Below are 20,449 nucleotides of genomic sequence, written 5' to 3'. Positions count from 1 at the left end.
GTTCCCCCCGATTTGTATGACTGAGCTTGGCAAATGAAAATTCCCTCATATGTTGGAGGGACTTGTCAAGATTATCCCGATCAACGGAGATTGTGATTGAGGAGATTGTTCCCGATGTTGGGGAAGTCAAAGGACAAGGGGTCACAGCTTAAGGATAAGGGGGAAATCCTTTAAAACCGAGAGGAGAATAACTTTTTTCACACAGAGAGTGGTGGATCTCTGGAAACTCTCTGCCACAGAGGGTAGTTGAGGCCAGTTCATTGGCTTATTTAAGAGGGAGTTAGACTGGCCCTGGTGGCTGAAATTCCTCAGGGGGTATGTTGAGAAAGGCAGGTACATACTGAGTGTGATCAGCCTTGATATTAATGGCGGTGAGGCTCGATTGGTTGATGGCCTACTCCTGCACCTAATTTCTAGTTTCTAGTGTTTCTAGTGTGATCAATGGTCGGTCGTGATGGACTCGGTGGGCCGAAGCGTTTATTTCCATGCTGCATCTCTGAACTAAACCTTTATCTTTTTAGTTAGACTTTACTTTAGACTTTAGAGGAAACAGGCCCTTCGGCCCACCAAGTCCGCACCAACCAGCGACCACCACAAACATTAGCACTGTCCTACATACTAGGGACAATTTCACAACTTACCGAAGCCAATTAACCTACAAACCTGCATGTCTTCGGAGTGTGGGAGGAAACCGGAGCACCCGGAGAAACTCCGTACAGACAGCACCCGTAGTCAGGATTGAACCACGGTTCCTGGCGCTGTAAGGCGGCGACTCTACTGCTGCACCACTGTGCCACCCAGTTCATACAAGGGATGTGGGCTTTGCAGATAGCATTTAATTGCCGAAAGATATATTAATAAAAAATAATAAAAAGCCGAGCAAAATTCTTCAGCTACAATTGTCTAACACAAAACAAAAGTACTTTGAATAAAGAAGTCCCAACACTAATTTTCAATAGACAATAGACAATAGGTGCAGGAGTAGGTCATTCGGCCCTTCGAGCCAGCACCGCCATTAAATGTGATCATGGCTGATCATCCACAATCAGTAACCCCGTTCCTGCCTTCTCCCCATAACCCCTGACTCCGCTATCTTTAAGAGCCCTATCAAGCTTTCTCCTGAAAGCTTCCAGAGAACCTGCCCCCACCGCCCTCTGAGGCAGAGAATTCCACAGACTCACAACTCTCTGTGTGAAAAAGTGTTTCCTAATCTCAGTTCTAAATGGCTTACCCCTTATTCTTAAACTGTGGCCCCTGGTTCTGGACTCCCCCAACATTGGGAACATGTTTCTTGCATTAATAATCTTATATGTTTCAATAAGAATCCCTCTCATCCTTCTAAACTCCAGAGTGTACAAGCCCAGCCGCTCCATTCTCTCAGCATATGACAGTCCCGCCATCCCGGGAATTAACCTTCATTTCCCATTTTGTCAAAGCTGCATTTTATTGCGGATCATGCTGTTATTAATCTGCAAGCAGCATGTGACAGGAACAGCTGTTTGAGTTTACATTTGATAAACTCAAGTATTTTTTTTCAAAGGGAAATTATTTGTCTTTCGTTCCAAGGTCAAGCCGAGTGTTTAAAATGTATAATTATAAATGTGTTTATATCTGTAATGTTCACTTTGTAATTCCTTTTGAGGAAGAATCAAATGGAAGTAGTTATGGCTCCATTGTCAGTGAAACACTTCCTGCCTAATGACGTTATAAGGTCATAAGTGATAGAATTAGGCCATTCGGCCCATCGAGTCTATCAATCATGGCTGATCTATCTCTCCCTCCTAACCCCATTCTCCTTCCTTCTCCCCATAACTCCTGACACCCGCACTAATCAAGAATCTATCTACCTCTGCTTTAAAAATTCCTATTGACTTGGCCTCCACAGCCATTTGTGGCCAATTTTGAACATGTCTATCAATTAGTCTTTTTGCTACACTGCTGTAAGATGAACCATTCCAGGTTCCCAACTCCTCAACGCTGGTTTTAATAAACCTGCACTTTTATATACGGAAGATTATGAGCAAACAATTGAATGGAGGCTTGACTTCATTTCCAGATGCATCAGGTCAAATTAGGTTTATGGTCATAAGTACGAACAAGGAACTGCAGGTGCTAGTTTACAAAAAATGTACTTCAAATAACCCTTGCAGCCCCTCATTCTCCGTCCCCTCCCCCCTCCCAGACGTTGAGCTAGTTTCGCTGTCGTCCTGGTGAGTTTCATTGTCTGTAACTCATTTTCACCTAGCACACAGCTATCAATGGCCTTTCTTTCTCATCATTACTATATTGCATATCGGTCATTCATTTCTTCTACATCTCTCTACATCACCGCCTATATCGCTTGTTTCCCTTCCCCCTGAGTCTAAAGAAGGATCTCAACCTGAAATGTCACCTATTCCTTTTCTCCAGAGATGCTGCCTGACCCGCTGAGTTACTTTTTGTGTCTATCTCCCATCAACTTCAGTGGAGACCCATGGACTATCTTTGATCGGACTTTACTGGCTTTACTTTGCACGAAACGTTATTCCCTTTATCCTGTATCTGTACACTTTGGTCGGCTTGATTGTAATCATGTATTGTTGACTGACTAATTTGAGGAAGGACATTCTTGCTATTGAGGGAGTGCAGCGTAGGCTTACAAGGTTAATTCCCGGGATGGCGGGACTGTCATACTGAGAGAATGGAGCGGCTGGGCTTGTATACTATGGAATTTTGAAGGATGAGGGGGAATCTTATTGAAACATATAAGATTATTAAGGGTTTGGACACGCTACAGGCAGGAAACATGTTCCCGATGTTGGGGGAGTCCAGAACCAGGGGCCACAGTTTAAGAATAAGGGGTAAGCCATTTAGAATGGAGATGAGGAAGCAGCTGTTCGCACAGAGAGTTGTGAGTCTGTGGAATTCTCTGCCACTTATTGAGGGCAGTGGAGGCCGGTTCTCTGGATACTTTCCAGAGAGAGTTAGATGGGCCTCTTAAAGATAGCGGAGTCAGGGGATATGGGGCGAAGGCAGGAACAGGGGTACTGATCGGGGGGATGATCAGCCATGATCACATTGAATGGCGGTGCTGGCTCGAAGGGCTGAATGGCCTCCTCCTGCACCTATTGTCTATTATCTATTGTACCTCGGTACATGTGACGATAAACTAAACGGAACTTCCGTATCTGAAAGCGACCGTCGACAAACTGAGTGGTGGGAGATGTCATTTGGGGGACTTCGAAAGGTGAGAATGTCATGTCTTGGAAAGTTGTGGGGGTGGCGTGTAGCAGGGTCAAAACTGGGAAGGTTGAGGAGAGTTTAATTAGAGGCCAGTGTATAGGACCAAACATCGGAGCGATGAATGAGTGGAAATGGGGGAAGTGCTGGAGTGGTTTGAATAATATTCAGCTTGCAGAGAGTACAACAAGGGAGGCTGGCCAAGATATGTTGGACTGATCAGTCGTTACAAAGTTCAATAAAGCAAGGCACATACTGTTTTGTTTTGAACGTATTTCGAAAGGACCGCAGTTGAACATTAACAGCTGGTTACATTTCATTAGTAGCGTCATACCAACGTGGTCCCAGGCCCTTCGGCCCAACTTGCCCATGTTGCCCAACATGACCCATCTATAGGTAGACAGAAGTGCTGGAGAAACTCAGCAGGTGCAGCAGCATCTATGGAGCGAAGGAAATAGGCAACGATTCGGGCCGAAACCCTTGGTTTGCCAGTGCTCCATATTATTTCTCTTGAGATCTCACCTTCCCCAACCAACAATGGAGCTACCAGATACCATGCTGATGAAGAGTCTCGACCCGAAATGTCACCCATTCCTTCTCTCCACAGATGCTGCCTGACCCGCTGAGTTACTCCAGCACTCTGTGAAACGTCACCTATCCATGTTCTCCACAGATGCTGCCTGACCCGCTGAGTTACTCCAGCACTCTGTGAAACGTCACCTATCCATGTTCTTCACACAGATGCTGCCTAACCCGCTGAGTTACTCCAGCACTCTGTGAAACGCCACCTATCCATGTTCTCCACAGATGATGCCTGACCCGCTGAGTTACTCCAGCACTCTGTGAAACGCACCTATCCATGTTCTTCACAGATGCTGCCTGACTCAGCGGGTCTCTAGCGCTTTGAGGCAGCTACTCTACGGCTGCTCCACCGTGCCGCCCTGCTCACCTATCCATGTTCTCCACAGGTGCTGCCTGACCCGCTGAGTTACTCCAGCACTCTGTGAAACGTCACCTATCCATGTTCTCCACAGATGCTGCCTGACCCGCTGAGTTACTCCAGCACTCTGTGAAACGTCACCTATCCATGTTCTCCACAGATGCTGCCTGACCCGCTGAGTTACTCCAGCACTCTGTGAAACGCCACCTATCCATGTTCTCCACAGATGCTGCCTGACCCGCTGAGTTACTCCAGCACTCTGTGAAACGTCACCTATCCATGTTCTCCACAGATGCTGCCTGATCCGCTGAGTTACTCCAGCACTCTGTGTCTTTATTTGGTATAAAGTCGCAACTGCAGTTTCTACATTTTCTCGAAAACGTGTCAAATTTATTTAAGAAAGAACTGCAGATGCTGGAAAAATCAAAGGTCGACAAAAATGCTGGAGAAACTCAGTGGGTGAGGCAGCAGCATCTATGGAGCGAAGGAATAGGTGATGTTTCGGGTCGAGACCTGGAAAGCATCTATGGAGCGAAGGAATAGGCGACGTTTCGGGTCGAGACCCTTCCGGGTCTCGACCCGAAACGTCGCCTATTCCTTCACTCCATAGATGCTGCCTCACCCGCTGAGTTCCTCCAGCACTCTGTGACTACCGTTTCATTGTACCTCGGTTACCATGACTAATAATAAACTTAAACCTACAAATGTAATTGTACCGTACATAACTGGTGTATGTGACAAACAAACTCTTGACGTGTCTTAATGAAGCGGGCAGAGGAATTCTCAGGGGATTGTACTCGGGCAAGATTGCTCTCAACTCTCAGTATGAGGTTCACGGAAGGCATTTAAACCCTTTTTCCGACTGCAACAAAGCACAGTAGTGCCTCTTGACCACAAACGCTCTTCATTGTAAGTAAAAGCATTGTATATCACACAGCTGAGTAACACAGAGAGAGACCTTTGGAATATTATAGTATCTCTTTATTAAAACAATCCAAATCTAATTTCACAGGTCGATGCTTCAGTATACCCGCTTGTTGCCAGCTGCTCCAAATAGATATCCATTTATTACTGAAGAAATGCAAAGGTCTCTCTCTCCCTCTCCCTCTCCCTCTCCCTCTCCCCTCTCTCTCCTCTCCCTCTCCCTCTCCCTCTCCCTCTCTCCCTCTCCCTCTCTCTCTCCCTCTCTCCCTCTCTCCCCCCCTCTCTCCCCCCCTCTCCCTCTCCCCTCTCCCCCCTCTCCCTCTCCCCCCTCCTCTCCCTCTCCCTCTCCCTCTCCCTCTCCCTCTCCCCTCTCCCTCTCCTCTCCCTCTCCCTCTCCCTCTCCCTCTCCCCTCCCCTCTCCCTCTCCCCTCCCTCCCCTCTCCCCCTCCCCCTCTCCCTCTCCCCTCTCTCCCCTCTCCCTCTCCCTCTCCCCCCCCTCTCCCCCTCCCTCTCCCTCTCTCCCCCTCTCCCCTCTCCCTCTCTCCTGTCTGTGGTAAGACATCTCATGCTCCAGTCTCACCCATGTACAGATATGTAACACACAATCACCTCACTCAGTGTGGCAATTTTAAATTAATCACCCCGGTTGCAGAGCAGGAGTAATGGTCTTCAGGTTTAGGTTACGTTCTCCCCGTGACCTGCGTGGGTTTTCTCCGGGTGCTCCGGTTTCCTCCCACACTCCAAAGATGTGCAGGTTTGTAGGTAGACACAAAATGCTGGACTAACTCAGCGGGACAGGCAGCGTCTCGGAAGAGAAAGAATGGGTGACGTTTCGAGTCGAGAGTCTGAAGAAGGGTCTTGATCCGAAACCTCACCCATTGCTTCTCTCCAGAGATGTTGCCTGTCCCGCTGAGTTACTCCAGCATTTTGTGTCTACCTTCGACTTAAACCGACATCTGCAGTTCCTTCCTGCACAAGTTTGCAGGTTAATTGGCTTTGGGGAAATTGTAAATGATTGCAAGTTTGTGTGGGATGGTGTTGGTGCTGTTCTGCAGGATGATGGCTGGTCGGTGCGGTCTCGGTGGGTTGAAGGGCCTGTCTCTGAGCTGTATCTCTAAAGTCTAAAGGCTATCTCTTGATGTTGTGTGTTACAGGTAACGTCTGCGAGGGTGTGAAGAAGCAGGTATCTGGGATGAGACGGTTGCTGGACAGCAGAGCCAACAGTGTGAGGATCCACCAGCCCCTGATGCAGGGCAGAGGTGGGGGGAAGAGGGAGCCGGAGCCGCGAGACGTAACCTGGCTGCATCGCGGTGCTCAGCGTGATGAGCCGTACTCACCCCAGGCTCTGGTCTGGAAAGATGTCCACGTGCAAACACACGATCCCTTTGCCTCAGGAGGATACGGCGGTGAAGGCTCCAGGTCATCTAAACCCATCGTCGACCCTAATACCGACAGAATTCAAGGCATCTTGGAAAGTAACGGTATGTTATGTTTATTTTATGAAGTTTTTTTTTTAGACAATAGACAATAGGTGCAGGAGTAGAGGCCATTCGGCCCTTCGAGCCAGCACCGCCATTCAATGTGATCATGGCTGATCATCCCCAATCAGTACCCCGTTCCTGCCTTCTCCCCATATCCCCTGACTCAGCTATCTTTAAGAGCCCTATCTAGCTCTCTCTTGAAAGTATCCAGAGAAGTGGCCTCCACTGAGGCAGAGAATTCCACAGACTCACAACTCTCTGTGAGAAAAAGTGTTTCCTTGTCTCCGTTCTAAATGGCTTACTCATTATTCTTAAACTGTGGCCCCTGGTTCTGGACTCCCCCAACATGTTTCCTGCCTCTAGCGTGTCCAAACCCTTAATAATCTTATATGTTTCAATGAGATCTCCTCTCATCCTTCTAAACTCCAGAATATACAAGCCCAGCTGCTTCATTCTCTCAGCATATGACATTCCCGCCATCCCGGGAATTAACCTTGTAAACCTACGCTGGGCTCCCTCAATAGCAAGAATGTCCTTCCTTAAATGAGGGGACCAAAACTGCACACAATACTCCAGGTGTGGTCTCACTAGGGCCCTGCACAACCGGGGATGGGGGTGGAGGCAGATACGATAGTGGTGTTTAAGAAGCTTTTGGATAGGCGCGTGGATATGCAGGAAATGGAGGGATGTTAAGAGTTGGTCTTGGCCTCATGTTCAGCATGGGCATTGTGGGCCGAAGGGCCTGTTCTATGTTCCCTGAAGGAAGTGCATGGCCCAATCCTGTTACACCTCCTAGTCCAAGGCACCAGCTATTGGACATGGCAGTGGATCTTGTGAAAATGAACAACATTGGAAATAGTGTTTCAATAGACAATAGATGTAGGCCATTCGGCCCTTCGTGCCAGCACTGCCATTCAATGTGATCATGGCTGATCATCCACAATTAATCCTCAAAATCTTTCAAATCCCCTTTGTTGTCAATCAGACAGCTGGCATTATCCTGAAATGTCAACGTTTAAACATGTTTGAGTATGGTGACTGTTATAATATAATAACAATATGAAATAATGAGTTTAGTTTAGTTTAGAGATACAGTGCAGAAACAGGCCCTTCGGCCCACCGAGTCCGCACCGACCAGCTTTCGCCCTTCTGTTTCCTCCCTCACTCCAAAATCGTACAAGTTTGTAGGTTAATTGGCCTGGTATTAAATGTAAAATTGTCCCCAATGTGTGTGTGTGTGGTGGACAGTGTGTGTGGTGGACTGTGCGGGGATCGCTGGTCTCTGGTGCTGAGACGCAGCAACTCTACTGCTGCGCCACCTCATTTTAAATATTCATTAATTTAATTTCTGCCTGCACGTGATCCATATCCCTCCATTCCCTGCATATCCATGAGCCATACTGTGCCAGCCATTTCTTGAATGGGGATTGATGGTGCTGTCCATGTTGCCTATTCTCTGCAGGGGAGATGACGTACTCTGCACTGGAGACTAACTGCTGCATGTGTGACTGCCAGCCCACGCTACAGGCCATCCTGCAGGAGCTGCGGACATTGCGGGAGCTGATGCAGGCGCAGGCAGGTGAGCAGAGAGATCAGGGCCACTTGTTCTCAATCTTCCCATTCCAGTCCAGTACAGGAAAGATGTCGTCAAGCTGGAAAGAGGGCAGGGAAGATTCGCAAGGACGTTGCCAGGACTGGAGTGCCTGAGCTACAGGGAGAGATTGAGCTGCCTGGGGCTTTATTCCCTGGAACGCAGGAGGATGAGGGGCGATGGTGTAGAGGTGTACCAGATCACGAGGGGAATGGATTGGATGAATCCTATGACTCGATGATAGAATGAGTCTTTTACACAGGGCAGGGGAACTGAGTCTAAAGTGAAGAAAGGGGAATCTTTTACCCAGAGTAGAGAGACAAGAGCCAGAGGTCACAGGTTTAAGGTGAGAGGGGAAAGATTTAATAGGAACCTGAGGGATATTTATTTCACACCAGAGAGTGGAGGGTATGTGGAATGAGCTGCCGGGGAGGTATTAGAGAGATATTATAAACGCATTTAAAAGACATTTGGACAGGGACATTGATGGGAAACACTTGAAGGTATATTGGCCAAATACAGGCAGATCGGGCATCTCGGTCAGCATGGACATGATGGGCTGAAGGGCCTGTTTCCGTGCTCTATTACACTGCAACACAATGCCTACCGGCAGTAAAATGGAGAAGCAAGGAACTGCATATGCTGGTTTAAAAAAAAAAGATCCAAAATGTCAGAATAAACTCAGCGGGGGTCAGGCAGCATCTGTGGAGAACATGGATAGGTGACGTTTCACAGAGTGCTGGAGTAACTCAGCGGGTCAGGCAGCATCTGTGGAGAACATGGATAGGTGACGTTTCACAGAGTGCTGGAGTAACTCAGCGGGTCAGGCAGCATCTGTGGAGAACATGGATAGGTGCGGTTTTCGGCCGGGACCCTTGTTCAGACTGACGTGACAGCAGATCTAGCAGTTTCAAGCATTAAAGGTCGACACAGAAAGCTGCAGTAACTCGGTGGGTCAGACAGCATCTCTGGCGAAAAGGAATAGATGTCAATTTTGGGTCGTAAATTCTGAAGAAGGGTCCCTTCTCTCCAGAGATGCTGCCTGTCCCGCTGAGGTACTCCAGCTTTTTGTGTCTATTATTAGTGTAAACCGGCATCTGTAGTTCCTTCCTCTACATTTTCAAGCATTAAACCGATTTAAATGAGTTTAATATCACACACACCGGGGTGCAGTGAAATTCCTAGTTTACCAAGAGTGAATAATTCCTCATTTTCGTCGAGTGAACAATAGATACCGGAAGTACGCAATAAATTGGTTGATTGAAAGATACAGCTTGGAAACATGCCCTTCGGCCCACCGAGACCAGGCTAACCATTGATCACCTGTTTACAATAGACAATAGACAACAGGTGCAGGAGTAAGCCCTTCGAGCCAGCACCGCCATTCAATGTGATCATGGCTGATCATTCCTAATCAGTACCCCCGACTCTGATATCTTTAAGAGCCCGATATAACTCTCTCACATTAGTTCTATGTTTAAAACATTCATCTATCCATGTTCATGTGTTAGGAGCAGTAGGCCATTCGGCCCATCAAGTCCACTGCCCCATTCGATCACGGCTGATCTATCTCTCCCTCCCAACCCCATTCTCCTGCCTTCTCCCCATAACCCCCGACACCCGTACTGATCAAGAATCTGTCTATCACTGCCTTAAATATATCCACTGACTTGGCCTCCACCTGTGGCAATGAATTCCACAGATTCACTACCCTTCTCCAGAGATGCTGCCTGACCTGCTGAGTGGCATTTTCTTGCCATACTTTTTAATCTCAAGATGCAAGATTCAAGAGAGTTTATTGTCATGTGTCCCAGATAGGACAATGAAATTCTTGCTTTGCTTCAGCACAACAGAATACAGTAGGCATGAATGCAGAACAGATCAGTGTGTCCATATACCATTATATAAATATATACACACATGAATAAACAAAACAGATAAAATGCAAATAAACAGATAATGGTCTATTAATGTTCAGAGTTTTGTTTCGTCTTCTTCTTTTGTGTGGCGTGCACAGCCTAAAGTTGTTGAGCAACTTGTTCTATTTGATCTTCCGTTTGTGCATGTCGAGTTGATTGCATTAGTCGAAGCAGGGCGGACCACGTGAAGGTTGCAATCTTCCACCCCAGAGTTTTGTTTGAGTTGAGTTTAATAGCCTGATGGCTGTGGGGAAGTAGCTATTCCTGAACCTGGACGTTGCAATCTTCAGGCTCCTGTAACTTCTACCAGAAGGTAGCGGGGAGATGAGTGTGTGGCCAGGATGGTGTGGGTCTTTGATGATGCTGCCAGCCTTTTTGAGGCAGCGACTGTGATAAATCCCCTCGATAGTAGGGAGGTCAGAGCCGATGATGGACTGGGCAGTGGTCACTATTTTTTGTAGTAAACACTTACAGCTACAGTTTAGTTTATTGCCACGCGTACAGTTAGAAGCTTTAGTTGCGTGCTGACGTTGCTCTTGTCTTGTCCTGCAGGTCCCCAGAGCACAGTGCAAGTCCCCACAGCCCACACCAACCCCCTCCGATCCAATCTGCTTCGGAATAAGATCATTAAGAAAAGACTGATCCACCGGCTGAGACCATTACCGACGCAGCCCAGTCGCAAACTCCTCCAGCACCAGATGGTCAGCGAGTCCCAGGCGGAGAGGAACCGTACGTCAGCCAGCGAGAGGCTGAGCACAGATGCCAGCGCCGGCCCCGCTCCAGCATGCGTCGCAGGTTCCTGTATCCCCGATCTGGAGAGCGTGCACAACAGCGATCTTCTGGAGGTGAGTGCACGCTACTGGACTTGCAGCGTTGGCTTCCATCCAAAGTGACGGTCGGCACGTCGGCGCAGCGGGTAGAGTCGCTGCCTCACAGCGCCAGGGACCCGGGTTCCACCCCGACCAACGTGTGCTGTCTGTACGGAGTTTGCACGTTCTCCCCGTGACCTGCATGGGTTTTCTCAATTTTTTTTTTTTTACAGAAAAAGGTACGACTCTTTGGGCGACTACTCACGACCGTACAGGCGTTGCCCCGTGACTTGTCGACACGTGACACCTGTATGGTCGTGAGTAGATGACTATGTTGGTGAGTAGTCGCCCAAACAGTCGTACCTTTTTCTGGATTTTCAACATGTTGAAAATTTTCGGCAACTAATGACTGGTGCCGGCAAGTCGCCGAAAAAAATCGTCAGGCCCTTGACTGTCTACCCTATCCATGCCTCTCAGAACTTTGTATCTTTTGATCAGGTCTTTCCCCCCCCCACCCACCAACCTCTAGTGCTTCAGAGAAAACAATCCAAGTCTGTTCAACCTCTCCTTAAAGCTAATGGCCACTAATCCAGGAATCGTTACGTTAAAAACCTCCCCCCCCCTCCTTTCCAAAGCCTCCACATCCTTCCTGTAATGGGGGCGACCAGTACTGCACGCAATACTACATGCAGCCTGGCCATGGTCCTATACTGCTGCGTCATGATAGATCAGTACAAACTCACTGAGGTTTTTTAAAAGATAGACACAAAAAGCTGGAGTAACTCAGTGGGACAGGCAGCATCTCTCTGGAGAGAAGGAATGGGTGACGTTTCGGGTCGAGACCCCTCAGACTAGTCAGGGGGAAGGGAAAATATATATATGGGCAATGATATAGAGAGATAAAGAACAATGAATGAAGGATATGCAACAAAGTAATGATGACAAAGGAAACAGGCCATTGTTAGCTGTTTGTTGGGTGTAAACGAGAAGCTGGTGTGACTTGGGTGGGGGAGGGATGGAGAGAGAGGGAATGCCGGGGGGTGACTTTAAGTTAGAGAAATCAATATTCTGGGGTCCCTAACCCGAATGCATGGTCTGAAGTAGGGTCTCGACCCGAAACATCGCCCATTCCTTCTCTCCAGAGATGCTGCCTGCCCTGCTGAGTTACTCCGGCATTTTGTGCCTACCTTCGATTTAAACCAGCATCTGCAGTTCTTGACTACACAAGGCTTTTTAAAGTTTACTTTTACTTGGAGAAGTTGATAAGTTATGCAGGTTCTTGATAATGAGACTCTCACGCTGATTCTGTACAATAGGCGGATGTTAATAATCAGTGATTAAGAACAATGTATGCCCTGTCTGTCATTTGAATTCAGTTTGCTTTGAGTATTTTCCCACTATAATTAGCTCAAATACCTGTTTTGCGCTTCAAAAGGTTCCCATTCCTTAGTCTCCGTGCAAAATTTGTAATGAATCTGCTGGGAACAACGTTGATCCATCTTTGGACCCACAATAAATGCAGAGAGAACCCCCAGTCTCCACTTTCCTGCATCTCCCTTCATCAATCTCAAAGCCACGGGCACACACTCTCAGGACACCCTCAACATAAAAACCCTCTCCCTGTACCTGTAACAGTGTGACCAGAACTGCACTCGATGTCCTGACCACATTCCTAGAAAACGACAGGAATTAGTCTGTGGATGACCTGCATGTCCATGTTCATAAGTTACAGGAGCAGAATTAGGCCATTCGGCCCATCGAGCCTACTCTGCCATGCGATCATGGCTGATCTATTGTTCCCTCTCAACCCCATTCCCCTGCCTTATCCACGGACCCTTTCAATCTTCCACCCCGTTACTAATCACGAAGCAAAGCTGAGAATCAGAGTGAGTTGCCGCCTGGTTTAGTTTAATTTAGAGATACAGTGCAAAAACAGGCCCTTCGGCCCATTAGGTCCGTGCCGACCAGCGATCCCCGCACACTAACACTATCCTACACCCACTAGGGAATTTTTTTCACAGAGAGTGGTGAATCTCTGGAATTCTCTGCCACAGAGGGTAGTTGAGGCCACAGGTTCATTGGCTATATTTAAGAGGGAGTTAGATGTGGCCCTTGTGGCTAAAGGGATCAGGGGGTATGGAGAGAAGGCAGGTACGGGATACTGAGTTGGATGATCAGCCATGATCATATTGAATGGCGGTGCAGGCTCGAAGGGCCAAATGGCCGCTACTCCTGCACCTATTGTCTATGTTTCTATAGAAATAAAAGTGACTTGAGTTTCTTCAGCATTTTTGTCCACCTTCTGGACTCCCCCAACATCGGGAACATGTTTCCTGCCTCTAGCGTGTCCAAACCCTCAATAATCTTATGTTTCAATAAGATTTCCTCTCATATTTAAGAGGGAGTTAGATGTGGCCCTTGTGGCTAAAGGGATCAGGGGGTATGGAGAGAAGGCAGGTACGGGATACTGAGTTGGATGATCAGCCAAAAACGCAGCGGGTGCAGCAGCATCTATGGAGCGAAGGAAATAGGCAACGTTTCGTCCTGAAACCCTTCGGGTTTCGACCCGAAACGTTGCCTATTTCCTTTGGGTTTCGGCCCCATTTGAGGCCAGTTCATTGGCTATATTTAAGAGGGAGTTAGATGTGGCCCTTGTGGCTAAAGGGATCAGGGGGTATGGAGAGAAGGCAGGTACAGGATACTGAGTTGGATGATCAGCCATGATCACATTGAATGGCGGTGCAGGCTCGAAGGGCCGAATGGCCTACACCTGCACCTATTGTGTATGTTTCTAACTGTGTGATGAGGATGTTAACTGTGTGTTTGGCATTGCTGTGGCAGCCGGAGGTGCGCCTGGCAGAAGGCTACGATGTGCTCATCCCCAAGTCCCAGCTGGAGTCCATACTGCTCAACTACTCCCGCACCGGGAGCCTGCTCTTCCGCAAGCTCGTCTCCGCATTTTTTGACGACCGCACCTTGGCGAACTCCCTCCCAAACGGGAAGAGGAAGCGAGGAGCCAATGACAACAGGAAGGGGCTGGATCAGAACATCGTGGGGGCAATAAAAGGTAACTTTCATCTCTAGATCTGGATGCTACATGGTGGGCTAGCGAGGGAGTTACCTTGATCTTCACCATACTTCAAAGATGTTCCTCTTGTAAGCAGTACGTCACAGAGCAGATAAACCCATGGGACCTTACCAATTCTTCATTAGTACAGGTGTTAGGGGTTATGGGGAGAAGGCAAGAGAATGGATCAGCTATGATTGAATGGCAGAGTAGACTCGATGGGCTGAATGGCCCAACTTTGCTCCAGTAATATGAACCAATGGTACATGGAGTCACCCTTCTTCCCAACTCGCCCACGCCGACCAACATGCCCCGTCTACGCTTGTCCCACCTGCCTGCATTTGGCCCATATCCCTCTAAACCTGTCCTATACATGTTATATCTTTAATAGGCTGTAGAATCCTTCAGTGTTACGCACACAGTGGTTGATTTTTTTGAAAAGAATGATCCCTCCCCACTATAGAAGTCTTCTCCTTCTTCTTGTGTACGGCGTGCACAGCCTAAAGCTGTAGGACAACTTGTTTGATCTTCTGTTTGTGCACGCCAGGTTGATTGCATTTGTCGATACCGGGTGGACCACATGAAGGTTGCAATCTCCCACCCCACTATAGAGGTTACTTTAGTTACATAGAAGACCACATTGGCCTTCCAATTGGATCAACTTGTCCGTGTCAACTGAGAAGCCCAACCTAAGCTCGTCCCATTTGCCCACATTTGACCCATATCCTTGCAATCATAGAATCATAGAAACATAGAAATTAGGTGCAGGAGTAGGCCATTCGGCCCTTCGAGCCTGCACCGCCATTCAATATGATCATGGCTGATCATCCAACTCAGTATCCCGTACCTGCCTTCTCTCCATACCCCCTGATCCCCTTAGCCACAAGGGCCACATCTAACTCCCTCTTAAATATAGCCAATGAACTGGCCTCGACTACCCTCTGTGGCAGAGAGTTCCAGAGATTCGCCACTCTCTGTGTGAAAAAAGTTCTTCTCATCTCGGTTTTAAAGGATTTCCCCCTTATCCTTAAGCTGTGACCGCTTGTCCTGGACTTCCCCAACATCGGGAGCAATCCTTTCCTATCAGCCTTCAGCCTTCAACACGATAGTCCCCACCAGACTGGCCGGAAAGCTACTGGAATTGGGGCTCAACACCTCCCTGTGTGCCTGGGTCCTGGACTTTCTCACCGCCAGGTCCCAGGTAGTCAAGATGGGAGGGAATACATCGAAGTCCCTCACCCTGAGCACAGGATCGCCCCAGGGTTGCGTCCTCAGCCCCCTATTGTACTCCCTGTACACACATGACTGTGTGGCTAGGTTCAGCTCCAATTCAATAATTAAGTTTGCTGATGACACTGTGGTGGTGGGCCTGATCTCAGACAATGATGAGAGGGCCTACCGGGAGGAGGTGGCTGATCTAGCACTCTGGTGCCAGGAGAACAGCCTCCTCTTGAACATCAAAAAAACGAAGGAGCTGATCATGGACTTTAGGAGGGCACATCATCCGAGGACATACACTCCATTGAGTATAAATGGGGATCCTGTGGATAGGGTGAACTGTTTTAAATATCTGGGAGTCCACATCTCTGAGGATATGACATGGGCATCACACGCCTCAGCACTCGTGAGTAAGGCAAGGCAGCGCCTTTACCACCTCAGGCAATTGAGGAAATTCAGAGTGTCTCTGAGGATCCTCCAGTGCTTCTACGCAGCGGCGGTGGAAAGCATCTTGTCCGGGAGCATTACCATCTGGTTTGGGAATTGCTCTGCCAAGGACAAGAAGGCTCTGCAGAGAGTAGTGCGTTCGGCCGAACGCACTATGGAAACTTCACTCACCCCCCTGCAGGAACTATACATCAGGAGGTGCAACTCCAGAGCAAACAAAATCATGAGAGACCTCTTCCACCCCTGCAACGGACTGTTCCAGCCGCTACGGTCAGGCAAACGCCTCCGTTGCCATGCAGTGAGAACGGAGAGGTTGATAAGGAGTTTCTTCCCAGAGGCAATTCGGACTGTAAACGCCTTTCTCACCAGGGACTAACTGTACAGAACGTTTTTCCTTCTATTATTTATTATGAAAAATAATATGTGTGTTATGATTGTGTTTATAATTTGTTTGGTTGTTTTGTTGTTCCGCGAGCATTGCCACTTTCATTTCACTGCACATCTCGTATGTGTATGTGACAAATAAACTTGACTTGACTTACCTGTCATGAGGTCATAAGTGATAGAAGCAGAATTAGGCCATTCGGCCCATCAGGTCTACTCCGCCATTCGATCATCTTTCCCTCCTAACCCCATTCTCCTGCATTCTCCCCTGACCCCTGTCCAAGTGCTGTTATAGTATCTGTGTGGTGTGGTGTGGTGTGCCCGTGAATGGTGCAACAGCTAACTCAACAGCGTTCCTGCCTCTAGCGTGTCCAAATCCTTAATAATGTTACATGTTTCAATGACAATCCCTCTCATCCTTCTAAACGCCAGAATGTACAAGCCCAGCCGCTCCATTCTCTCAGCAGTACTCAGGAACGTGGTACAGCAGTATTTATTAAAAGGCACTTATAATACACGGCAGCATGTTGCTTCAGCTGTGTAGCAGCGTGGACTGCCAGCATGTGTTGGGTTACGATAATATGAATAGTGTAGTCGGCAGCGGTTATAATAATAAAGCAGTACATTGGTTAGTAAGGGAAGTAACTAAGTACAGATTACCTATTTTAGCTACTCTTTTAGATAGGCACAAAATGCTGGAGTCACTCAGCGGGTGAGGCAGCATCTATGGAGCGAAGGAATAGGTGATGTTTCGGGTCGAGACCCGGAAGGGTCTCGACCCGAAACGTCACCTATTCCTTCGCTCCATAGATGCTCTCCAGGTCTCGACCCGAAACGTCACCTATTCCTTCGCTCCATAGATGCTGTCTCACCCGCTGAGTTTCTCCAGCAAATTTGTCCCCCTTCTATTTAGTGTGTGTTAATTACTACTTTTCACACAGAGAGTTGGGATGAGAGGGGAACTTATTGAATCATACAAGATTATTAAGGGTCTGGACACGCTGGAGGCAGGAAACATGTTCCCGGTGTTGGGGGAGTCCAGAACCGGGGGCCACAGTTTAAGAATAAGGGATAATCCATTTAGAACGGAGATGGGGAAACAGTTTTTCACACAGAGAGTTGTGAAAGGCTGGTTCTCTGGATACTTTCAAGAGAGAGCCAAGTTCAAGTTCAAGTTCAAGTGAGTTTATTGTCATGTGTCCCTGATGGGACAATGAAATCCTTGCTTTGCCTCAACACAACAGAACAGATAGGGCTCTTAAAGATAGCTGAGTCAGGGGATATGGGGAGAAGGCAGGAACGGGGTACTGATTGTGGATGATCAGCCATGATCACATTGAATGGCGGTGCTGGCTCGAAGGGCTGAATGGGCTCCTCCTACTCCTGTTGTCTATTGTCTACCTATATAGTGTGTGTTAGTTACTCCTTTACATCAGTGTCAGTTGCCTCTTTCTTGGAGCAGCTTGTTGTGAAAGTTGCCTTCCCACATTTCACAATTCCACGGGCTGCCGGCTCTCGGCACCAATTCATCCACACGCCCGAGACTTTGAACTAATGAAATGTAAAATTTCAGTTTTCACAGAAAAATATTGCACTCTAAATCGGATTGACAGAGTTCCCGGGCCAAAGGATTGGATACAAATTCTCCAGGATCAAATCAAGCTGGCGAGAAAACGCTTAAAGCGGGGTTCAGGTTAGTAAATGTAGCACGTCGATTCGGGAACTCCAAGCCGCGGAGTGTGTTAGACCGTCCCGACGTCAGAGTTTGGATCATCGCGACGAGAGGGCCTGTACATCGGCTGCGGAGGATTCATGGCCCCGACCACGGGTGAACAAAGGAGGAGGACTAGCCGAACCTTGTGCCTTCCACCACAGTGAAGAATGCTGTGGTGGATGTTTGTGTTAAATCTTATTGTGTATTGTGTGTTCTTTTTAAGTGTATCGCTGCTGGCAAATTCATTTCACTGCACCTTCAGAAGCATGTGACGAATAAAATTGACTCAAGGGTAACTCTGGGTGTGAGCGTGAGACTAGGACTGCTGCCCACTGCTATTTAATGAAGGCGGCACGGTGGCGCAGCGGGTAGAGCTGCTGCCTCACAGCGCCAGAGACCCGGGTTCCATCCTGACTACAGGCGCTGTCTACACGGAGTTTGTATGTGGATGGGTTTTCTCCAGGTGTTCCAAGATCCTCCCATGGTTTGTCTATTAATTGTTTTTAGTTTAGACACAGTGCGGAAACACCTCTCTAAGATCACCTCTCAGCCTCCAGCACTCGGAGGAATACTATCCTAGCCCTACTCTCTAAGCCCTCAAGTCCTGGCGACATCCTTGCACCAAAAGCTTGCACAACTCTTAATTTGTAAACTTAAAGTTACATCGTTAAAGAATGTGTATTATGTAATTTAGCAAATCATTTGCAGATCAGGGTTTGGTTACTAATTAATTGTTTTTAAATTTCCAGTTCTCGAAACGTTTGACTCCGGCGGGAAAATGGGAACCAGTCTCATTCTAAATTCCGGTAAAATTTTGATGCTAATATCAAACATGTCCCAAATATTTATTTTTTGTCTATAATACTTGCATTGGGGGAAGGGGTGAGTGGTGGAATATTACGTTGGGGGACCAGGCCGCCCGTGTGACAGGGACCTAACGGGTCCCACTTAGTCTAGTCATCCTTAAAATTCCTAGTATAAAGTGCAGAGGGGTTCTAACGTACTTCATGTAACAGTTGTAAAATGTGAAATTATTTCTCAATAATATAATAATCTGATGATGCATGAGTGGTAATCGTACAAGTACATTTGATTTTAGAGGAAGAGAGACACAAAGTGCTGGAGTATCTCTGCGGGACAAGCGGCATCTCTGGAGAGAAGCAATGGGTGGCGTTTTGGGTCGAGTCTTCTTCAGGGTTCTGTCAATGCTCCTATCTGTTATGACCTTATGATCTCAAGGCGTGACGAGATCCAGGCCGAGTAAGTAACCTGGTGTCTGGATCAGAACAGGTGTCAGGGGTTACGGGGAGAAGGCAGGAAAATAGGATTAGGAGGCAGAGATCAGCCATGATTGAATGTCAGTGTACACTTGATGGGCCGAATGGCCCAAATTCTACTCCTATGACGTGAAATAGTGTCAAAGCACGGTGGTGCAACAGGTAGTGCCGCTGCCTCACAGCACCAGAGAACCGGGCTCCATCCTGACATCAGGTACTGTCTGTGTGGAGTTTGCACGTTCTCCCTGTGACCTGCGTGGGTTTCCTCCGGGTGCTCCGGTTTCCTCCCACATCCCAAAGACGTGCAGGTTTGTAGGTTAATTGGCCCTCTAACCTGTTGCCTAGCGTGAAGGGAGTGGATGAGAAAATGGCTTAGCATAGAACTAGTGTGAGCGTGGACTCAGTGGGCTGAGGTGCCTGTTAGAAATATAGAAAACAGGTGCAGGAGTCGGCCATTCGGCCCTTTGAGCCAGCACCGCCCCCATTCAATGTGATCATGGCTGATCATCCAGAATCAGTACCCGTTCATGCTTTCTCCCCATATCCCTTGATTCCTTTAGCTATGCATTTCGTTGTCTAATGCATTTCGTTGTCTCTGTACTGTACACTGACAATGACAATTAAAATTGAATCTGAATCTGAATCTATGAGCTAACTCTCTCTTGAAAACATCCAGTGAATTGGCCTCCACTGCCTTCTGCGGCAGAGAATTCCATAGATTCACAACTCTCTGGGTGGAGAAGCTTTTCCCCACCTCAGTCCTAAATGGCCTAACCCCTTATTCTTGATTAGTACGGGTGTCAAGGGTTACGGGGAGAAGGCAGGAGAATGGGGTTGAGAGCAAACGTTGAAGATGGGTCCCACCCCGAAACGTGGCCTGTCCACTTCTTCCAGAGATGCTGCCCGACCTGCTGCGTTACTCCCAACGTATTGCGTCTTTTTATAAATCTTATTTTCCCTTCATTCGGTGACTAATAACTCTGAATTGTGTGGTTCTTTTAGGTGGGAATGTGAATGCTGGCAGCTCAAGTGACATCTGGAGCACTTCAGAACCAGTCTGCACAGTTCAAATATGATGTTTGGACAGCTGATGTTATAGTGGATTGCAAACCATGTAGAGACCAGATCAAAGTCACTCCTTTGCATTCATATTCATTTACGTGCTGTCACTTTCATCCCTCAGGGCATCTGCTACACCGGTTGTGATGTTCCCTTATAAATCTTTTATTCATTTAACATTCAAGTTAACCGTAACAATTTTTTTTTTTTGATGAATATGTATTTTCAAGTTGCTTGAAGTAGAATTTGGTGCAGCAATCTCAAACGCTGTGAGATGATCATCTGGGACAGTACATGAAGGCATCGCTTCCCTCCAATCACGCCAAGCTTATTATAATTGTAGAGAGTCATTTTGCTTTAAGTAAAAAATTCAAGTCGGGTTCAATAATTCCAAGAATTA

General features: G+C 47.7%; 1 protein-coding gene across 1 annotated transcript in view; it reads left to right on the top strand.

The window, feature by feature from the left end:
- bend7 (BEN domain containing 7) overlaps positions 1 to 20,247 on the top strand; it is a 28,868-nt gene extending 8,621 nt beyond the window's left edge. Inside the window, 7 exon segments of the mRNA XM_055653475.1 lie at positions 6,238 to 6,564; positions 8,027 to 8,143; positions 10,627 to 10,919; positions 13,725 to 13,950; positions 17,573 to 17,692; positions 18,463 to 18,519; positions 19,993 to 20,247. Of these exon segments, the coding sequence (XP_055509450.1) occupies positions 6,238 to 6,564; positions 8,027 to 8,143; positions 10,627 to 10,919; positions 13,725 to 13,950; positions 17,573 to 17,692; positions 18,463 to 18,519; positions 19,993 to 20,066 (1,214 nt within the window). The 3' untranslated portion in view covers positions 20,067 to 20,247.
- The last annotated feature ends 202 nt before the right edge of the window (positions 20,248 to 20,449 follow it).

The sequence above is a fragment of the Leucoraja erinacea genome, chromosome 22 (genome assembly GCF_028641065.1).
Source record: "Leucoraja erinacea ecotype New England chromosome 22, Leri_hhj_1, whole genome shotgun sequence".
Classification (NCBI taxonomy): Eukaryota; Metazoa; Chordata; class Chondrichthyes; order Rajiformes; family Rajidae; genus Leucoraja; species Leucoraja erinaceus.
The sequence above is the reverse complement of the archived record's forward strand: the minus strand, read 5'-3'. Positions and strand labels throughout refer to the sequence as shown.